This window comes from Sphaerodactylus townsendi, linkage group LG01 (assembly GCF_021028975.2).
Source record: "Sphaerodactylus townsendi isolate TG3544 linkage group LG01, MPM_Stown_v2.3, whole genome shotgun sequence".
NCBI classification, from domain to species: domain Eukaryota; kingdom Metazoa; phylum Chordata; class Lepidosauria; order Squamata; family Sphaerodactylidae; genus Sphaerodactylus; species Sphaerodactylus townsendi.
Genome location: NC_059425.1, coordinates 171,760,144 through 171,768,808, shown reverse-complemented (window position 1 = coordinate 171,768,808; position 8,665 = coordinate 171,760,144). Strand labels below are relative to the sequence as shown.

The window sequence follows — 8,665 nt, the reverse complement described above, 5'->3', positions numbered from 1 at the left end:
GCCGCCACCCTCCACCTTCCCCTCCCATTGCCCCTGCTTGCCACACACCCCACCTTCCCCTCCCAGGGTGAAGGGTAGCACTGGGGGTGGTGATGGCTGCTGACCTTGTGGCAGGCCCTGCCCCATGGGCCAGCTCCATGTCCTTGCTGGCGCCGGTGGGAGACACCACAAAAATGAGGGAGGGGGGCGGTAGTGTTGCCACGGTACCCCTGGGACATGCACACGGCACCCCAAGGTACCAGGGAACCCTGGTTGAGAATGGCTGAAGTACACATATGATTGTTACTTCAGTCTCAGCCACTAAAATACATCAAGACAGTATCGAGTTGATAGCCAAGTCAGTCTGCAGTAATAGAACAAAATTCAGGTCCATTTCCCCTGTAAAAACCCAACAATTTTTTCCAGGGTATATTTTGTGAGTCAAAGCTCACTTCATCAGATACAAATGTCAATGGATTTATCAACCCTTATGTTCAGATCAGAAGGCGGGAGTGGAGTGACTTGTTTGTAATACACTTCCCACCTTATTTATTCATTTTATCAAATTAATATCCCGCCATATCCCCCACAGGGCTCATTGTGGGTCACAACATAAAAATATACAGTCAATAAAACCATTAAAATAGCAATGCAGATATTAAAACAGTAAAATTCCAATGCCTAATAAATAACCACAGATGGCTGTAGATAATACAGATCCCCCTCACCACTTCTCCCACTCCCTCCCTCCAGAGGTCGAAAGGAGATAGTCTCATTCAATCCAGCTGGCTAGATGGAAAGCCTGGTGGAAGAGCCAAGTCTTGCAGGCCCTGCGGAATTGTGATAGCTCCTGCAGGGCCCTGACCTCACCTGGTAGCCTGTTCCACCAAGTTGGAACCAGGGCTGTAAAAGCCCTGGCTCTTGTGAAAGCCAGCCGGTTGTCTCTCAGGCCGGGGATCTTTTAAACCTGACATAAAAGGTTAATGGATCTTCACTGTCAGTTGTATCTGATCAAGTGAGCTTTGATCATGAATTCTTATACTCTGGAAAATGTCAGTCTTTCTGATGCTACCATACTTTAATATTGTTCTATAGTACATCAACTTTCCCGAGCACTCCTGTCCGGAATTGCAACGTCTGCAACGCTCCTTGTTCCTGGCAGTATTGCAAGCATCTCTTTCAACTGTGGTGACTCTCCGGTTGTCTTGCTATACTTGATTAAAGCTTATTTCTGTCATCAAAGTATATTTCCCAGAAAGCTGGGGAATAGATTCTGTGCTTGTTAAGCACCTTAGCAGACTCATGCATGCCAACTATTAAAAAATTAACCTCATTAGTCAACTAGAAGATCAAAACTGAAGTTTGTAACATTTTGCTAGCGACACACTCTGTAGTGCAGTCGAGTAGTTCCCTGGGTTTAGCTAACAGAACCCTTCCTCCCAAAAGTGTGTGCTGGGACCAGATTTTATTGGTGCAGTAAGGTACATTATTCTGAACAGTTTATGGGGAAATCGTCCTTTGGAACTGTGCACGGAAACTGGACTCCAGATGTACAGCTGCACTTGCGTCCTGACCTTTCATTCCGCTAGAGCACAGGTGTCAAACTCGCGGCCCTCCAGATGTTATGGACTACAGTTCCCACCATCCCCTGCCAGCATCATGCTGTCAGGGGATGATGGGAACTGTAGTCCATAACATCTGGAGGGCCGCGAGTTTGACACCTGTGCGCTAGAGCTATAATCCAGATGCACCTTGCGTGGCTTCTTGCGTGGTGTCATCTGGGCCCACTTCTGTGGCTTGTGTTTCCCTTGCCAGAACAAAGTATCCCAAGTTTTGGATCAGAGTGCGTGAAGCTATAATTCCCTTCGGGTATGTTCTCTACATTCAATAGCGGTGCACAGTTTGGTAGTAGAAACAACTGGATGTTTTGAGCATTACTTTTTAAAAAATAAACTGATAAAAATCCAGTCCATACACTTTTGAAAAGGAACTTGAAAATGCAACTGAAAAAGCTGCCTCCTCAGTTTGTTGCACCCACCGATGCAAAAAAAAGGGTCCTAGTTGCTTCATTAATCACAAAAGTGTAATAAGAATATGAAATCAAAGTAAATGTCAGACAACTAAATTTGCAGAATTTTGACTGGAAACCCTGATTTTTTAAAAAAACAAAAACTTGGCTGGAGAATATGCGCTGTCCTGCTATTGCTCTGCTAATGTGAAATCTCTGTCACTTATGTGGTGCGCAAATATATTTCTTCAAAGCTTTTACTGGATCTGCTACATTCAAAATGGCGGAGGGGTCTTACAGAACGGCTCTGGGTTCAGTCTTAGCAAGTGTGTTTTAACCCCTGAAGTTAAAAAAATGGTGCATGAACACTGTTGATCAGCAGCACATGTCCTCCTACACATGTCAGACGTTAATCCTGCTTTGCTGAGTCCTCTCTTCCACGGGACAGGTTAGAAATGTACAAAAACTTCATAGGCTTTCCTTCCCTCCAGCTGTTTTTCTTGGGTGCCTGATTCTCCACAGCACTTGCAAGGAGTCTATTCAAACCCTTGTGTGTAGGTCAGGGATTTCAGTCATGCCTGGTATCTGTTCTGGTACATCGGCGTCTTCTGTCTTCGGCTTTGATTTAAAGCCCTTGAAAAATGGGCAGACGGGCACGCGCTCCAACCACCTGCAGCTTTTAACCAGTCCCATCCCAAATGGAAAATCGTAACTCTTCAGATTTGTGGATGTTTCACTGTTGGCATGCGCTCCTGCTTTCCACTGTACAAGGCCACGTTCCTCTTGAGTCCCTGGGAAGGAATGAAGGTGAAAGTGAAACCATATGTGTTTGGAATTAAAGCAACCAAATTATTTTTCCTGCCAATTTGCTATTCATTAGATTTGTTTTTGGTTTTTTAAAGCTGAAACTAGAATGGTACCTTTTTCATAGAATCGTAGAGTTGCAAGAGACCGCAAGGGCCATCAAGTCCAACCCCCTGCAATGCAGGAACACATAATCAAAGCACTCCTGACAGATGGCCATTCCAGCCTTTGTTAAAAAAACCTCCAAAGAAGGAGACTCCACCACACTCAGAGGTAGTGCATTCCACTATTGAGCAGCCCTTACTGTCAGGAGGTTTTTCCTAATGTTTAGGTGGAATCTCCTTCACCTTGAACCCTTTACTCCTGGTCCCAGTTTCTGGAGCCACAGAAAAAAAGCTTGCTCCCTCGCCAACATGACATCCCTTCAAATATCTAAACAGGGCTTTCATGTCACCTCTTAACTTTCTCTTCACCAAACAAAACATATCCAGCTCCCTAAGTCTCTCCTCGTAGGGCATGGATTCCAGACCTTTTACCATTTTGGTTGCCCTCCTCTGGACCCGTTCCAGCTTGTCAATATCCTTCTTGAATTGCGGTGCCCAGAATTGTACACAATATTCCAGGTGAGGTCTAACCAGTGCAGAATAGAGAGGTACAATTACATCCCTCGATCTGGACACTATACTCCTATTGATGTACTGGTAGGCACAGGCCATTTAACTATGCCAAGATGATAATGGAAGAAATAAGGCCTCCATTGCCAAACTTATTAATGGCTCGCTAATAAGCGCAGTTTGCAAACGGCTGACTAAAACCATAGTAGAAGATTTGTTCGGAAATTCGAACAAAAGGCAAATCACTTCACGAAAGCTCCTATAACGCATAGCACAGCCCTGTCGCGCAGAGAGGTAAGCTGCAGTACTTCAGTCGAAAGCTCTGCTCACGACCTGAGCTTGATCCCAATGGAAGCCGGTTTAGGTAGCCAGCTCAAGTTGATAAAGCTTGCTGGAGATAAAGTGTAGGCGACTGGAGAAAGCAATAGTAAACCGCCCCGTAAACACAGTCTGCCCGTAGACATTGTGATATGACATCATCCCATGGATCAGCAAAGACCTGGTACTTGCACAGGGAACGACCTTGTCCTTTATTGTAACCTCAAGACTAGATTTCTGCAATGTACTCTCTGTGGTGCTGCCCTTGAAGATGATTTGGAAACTACAGCTTGCTTAGAATGCAGCAATGTGTCGGCAGGAGTCAGATGGACCAGCCATGGTATGGTAACATTGGATCAGTAGCACTGACTACTGGTTTGTTTTCAGGCCCCATTCAAGGTGCTAGTTTTGATCATTAAAGCCCTTTGTAGCCTGGAGGGTACTTACTTGAAAATCTACTGCTCCCTCATGAACTGGGGGGTGGGGGCAGGGAACCTACACTCCTTACCGGGAGCTGCTCTGAGAAAAGTGAAGATGGCCTCAATTTGGGCAAAAATATTTTCTGCGGCAGTTTGGAACAGGCTGCAAAATGATGTGAAACAGTTTGTGGCAGTTTGGAACAGGCTGCAAAATGATGTGAAACAGTTTGTGGCAGTTTGGAACAGGCTGCAAAATGATGTGAAAGTTCAGTAGAAGGCATCTTTTTGAAACAGCCTTTTGGTTGACTGTTGGCTTTCCACTGGTTCTTTTAGGTCAAGATAATGCAGCGGTTCTGAACCTGTGGGTCGCAAACCCTTTGGGGGTCGAACGACCTTTTCACAGGGGTCGCCTAAGACCACTGGAAAACAGTAGCAAAATCACAGTTATGAAGTAGCAACGAAAATAATTTTATGGCTGGGGGTCACCATAACATGCGGAACTGTATTAAAGGGTCGCGGCATTAGGAAGGTTGAGAACCACTGAAATAATGTTTTCATTCTCTATTTGTAAATGGATTATTTAAAAAAAAATTGGAAAACCAGTTTTTTAGTTTTTAAAGGAAAAGTGGTACAGAAATCTATTAAATTAATAAATTCAGAGTGTCTCAAAGAAACTGAGCTGTTGCTTCACCTACAAAAAAGTCCCTTCAGTTCAGAAGCACAGACGAGAATGTGACGAAGCCTCTTTGGATTCTGTGTACTCAAGACACAAAACACAAGCACACCACAAAGCATTCAAATAGCTGTACCTGGAATTGTGTTGTCCAGTATGAATGCAATGCTACCTCCAACAAACATCTCTGTGGTTAGCAGCACTGTTAATATTTGGTCTATTTCTGCAATGCCTGCAAGAGAACATAAGAACACTGGAAGAGCTCTGCTAGATCAAACTGGTTGTCCATCTAGTCAAACATCCTGTCTCACACAATGACTAGCTGAGATCTTATACAAAGCCTTGAGCGATGTCCATTCCCTTAAAAAAAGCCCTGTTTCCAACAGTCACTTGTGTCAATGTATGTTGCTGCCCCACTAATAAGTAATCAGCACAGGGGATCTGAATTAGGATGGAAATGCTTCTAAAAAATAAATATACAGGTTTTTGAAGAAGAGGAGGAGGAGGAGTTTGGATTTATATCCCACCTTTCTCTCCTGTAAGGAGACTCAAGCTGGTTTACAAGCTCCTTTCCCTTCCTCTCCCCACAAACAGACATCTAGTGAGGTAGGTGCGGCTGAGAGAGTTCCGAAGAACTGTGACTAGCCCAGGGTCACCCAGCAGGAATGTAGTAGTGTGGAAACACATCAGGTTCACTAGATAAGCCTCTGCCACTCAGGTGGAGTGGGGAATCAAACCTCCAGATTAGAATCCACCTGCTCTTAACCACACCCCCATGCTGCCTTAAAAGGCAAGCTCTATTTTAAAATGAGAAACAATACTAAAGAAGAATTGAAACAAAGAAAAAAGTGTGCCTGTCATCTCAACACAAGCTTTATACTGCTGGGGATCTTAGTGAAAATAGCATGAAGCTCCTAAGGAATAATGAAAGACTAGGAGTCACAAGATCACTCTTCTCCAGCATAAACTCCAGGGCCTGCGAGACTCCACATCCTTTAAAGGTCAAAGCAAGAATTCACCAGCAGTTGCATCATTCCAAGATTAGGCAAAGGTTTTAGTGGCTTTCCCCTTACCTGTTTTGATGGCATTTGGATGGGCGTCCAAATAGTTTGGAAGTGTGAGTCCAAAAAACATTGCAAAACCCAGAACGAACAAGTTGCGGGAGGAGTTCATGTCAACAAACTGAAGGTTGGAGAGGCCAACAGCTGTGATCATGCCTGCAAAAAAGGAAGAGACGAGAAACGGACATCCAGGAATCATGGTTGGTCCAAAGCAAAAGATCTAACTGCAGCATAAAATTGGCACAGGTTGTCAACAAAACAGATTCTGCATGTAGAAGCCGCCTTGTACTGAGCCAGACCACTGAGCTATTAAAATCAGTATTGTCTCCTTTGATGGGCAGCAGCTCTTCCCAGCTCTCCAGGGGCTCAGGCAGAGACCCATTAGTGGCCACTTTTTAGCTTATGATGGATGATGCACACATTGAGAGGTACTGACAATTCAGTACCAGTTCTGAAATGTTTTGAAGATCTTAGGCATTTGTGCAGTTATTTTACAAGAAGATCTTAGGCTCATTTCATAAAACCTTGTCATTTGCACAGCAGACGAGAAAACAACTTGGTTATATAACAACTGTTGAACGTGTGTTTTGCAAAATGGTATGTCATCAGACGCATAGTTATGAAGGGGCGGGGTGGGGACCAGCGCACCAGGCACGCACCGGTGGATCATGTGGGGGGTGGAAAATCATCCCCCAGAACCCTCCCCCTTCCCGCCTCTCCCTGCCCTGCCAGGCCTGGCAGAGGTTGCTGCCGAACGTCCCTGCCTGGCCCTGCCCCAGCATAGCTATAAGGGGGCGGGGTGGGAACCGGCGCAAAAATAGAGCAAATCTCCTCCCCTCCCGGCACTCCAAGCAAGATGCCAGGTAAGTGGGGCACAAGTGGGGGCACTGGGGGTTGTGCAGGGGCCCATGGGGCAGGAGCAGAACACTTGGAGTCTACCCCGGGCTCCATTTTCACCAGCTATGCCTCTGTATGTCATTGATCACTGAGGAAGACAATAAGGACCAAAATGCATATGGCTTCACTGGTCATCTGATACATTCATCAATTGCATTAATACCTGCATTGTCATTTGCGAGATTCAGGTACAATATATATTTGGGATCTGGTTTCCAGAACCTATGTTTTTAACTATCCACTTTTATTCTGTATAATGTGTTCAGTAATTAAATATATACATTGATAATATTGTATTCTGTTTGGTCTGGCCCATTACATTTTCTTTTCTTTTTGACCCTCACCAAGTCAGAGATACATCCTTTTCAAGTCTGAGGGGGGATATGATTGAAGTCTATAAAATTGTGCACGGGGTAGAAAATGTTGATAGAAATTTTTCTCTTTCTCACAATACTAAAACCAGGAGGCATCCATTGAAAATGCTGCGGGCAAGAATTAGGACTAATAGAAGGAAACATTTCTCCACGCAACGCGTGATTGTATTTGGAATAGCTGCCACAGGAGGTGGTGATGGCCGCTAACCTGGATAACTTTAAAGGGGGCTTGGATAGATTTATGGAGGAGAAGTCGATCTATGGCTACCAATCTTGATCCTCCTTGATCTAAGATTGCAAATGCCTTAGCAGACCAGGTGCTCAGGAGCAGCAGCAGCAGAAGGCCATTTGGGTGCTGTGTGGTTTCCGGGCTGTATGGCCGTGTTCTAGCAGCATTCTCTCCTGACGTTTCGCCTGCATCTGTGGCTGGCATCTTCAGAGGATCTCTGAAGATGCCAGCCACAGATGCAGGCGAAACGTCAGGAGAGAATGCTGCTAGAACACGGCCATACAGCCCGGAAACCACACAGCACCCAAGTGATTCCGGCCGTGAAAGCCTTCGACAATACAGAAGGCCATTGCTTTCACATCCTGCATGTGAGCTCCCAAAAACACCGGATGGGCCACTGTGAGCAGCAGAGAGCTGGACTAGATGGACTCTGGTCTGATCCAGCAGGCTTGTTCTTATGTTCTTAAGTCATTTACAATTTCATTCTTTCTCCCATCGTAATGAAAACTTTTCCTGACAGGTTTCTGAAACAGATGCCATATTCTCTTAGAACTCCCAAGCTGCACTTGATATCCCAAATCATGCCAGAATATTTCAAGATATCTCCGCACCAGAGTGTGAATAAGTGACTGTGCTGGCATTGTGATGTTTTCTGTATTTGCAAAACAGCATTTGAACAGATTTGGCTCCGGCTAGCCCAACTGTGTCCAATCTCAGAAGCGGAGTAGAATTGGCCTTGATTAGTACTTGGATGGGAGACCACCAAGGAAGTCCAAGGTAGCTATGGAAGGGCAGGCAACGGCAAACTACCTCTGTCTTGAAAACCCTACGGGGTTGCCATAAGCCAGCAGGAACTTGATAGCACATTTGGACAAATTGAACTTACCAAACAGGGTGCAGAACATTCCTCCAAGGATGGGGTCTGGGAGGGAAGCAAACAAGGCTGTGAACTTGCCAATTGTGCCCAGAATCAGCATGATCCCAGCGCCATATTGCACCACCCTTCTGCTGCCCACCTGCATTGGAAAAGGTGGCCAAAGGAAATTACTTACTCAGACATCCGGAATATTAGTGTTTCAGTTTTTGCATCCTGCTGAATCCCACCACTGTGTGTTCTGGATATAGATTAAACAGACAAGGAGATAAAATACATCCTTGTCTTCCACCTTTGCCAACTAGAAACCATTGGCCAATGATACATGGCAAGGTGTCCATGACTTCAAAGAGAATTGGCCACAGAGTCTTTGTTTCGGGGCATGTTTGGCGTTATTACCCACTGCTTGTTTGCA

At 45.2% G+C, this 8,665-nt stretch overlaps 1 protein-coding gene across 1 annotated transcript in view; it reads right to left on the bottom strand.

Annotated features, from left to right (window-relative positions):
* Positions 1 to 1,743: 1,743 nt before the first annotated feature.
* SLC23A1 (solute carrier family 23 member 1) overlaps positions 1,744 to 8,665 on the bottom strand; it is a 53,862-nt gene continuing 46,940 nt past the window's right edge. Inside the window, exons 11-14 of the mRNA XM_048509055.1 lie at positions 8,263 to 8,392; positions 5,889 to 6,032; positions 4,952 to 5,047; positions 1,744 to 2,778 (exon numbers count right to left, since the gene is read on the bottom strand). Coding sequence (XP_048365012.1) covers positions 2,528 to 2,778; positions 4,952 to 5,047; positions 5,889 to 6,032; positions 8,263 to 8,392 — 621 coding nt within the window. The 3' untranslated portion in view covers positions 1,744 to 2,527. The remainder of the gene's footprint in view (positions 2,779 to 4,951; positions 5,048 to 5,888; positions 6,033 to 8,262; positions 8,393 to 8,665) is intronic.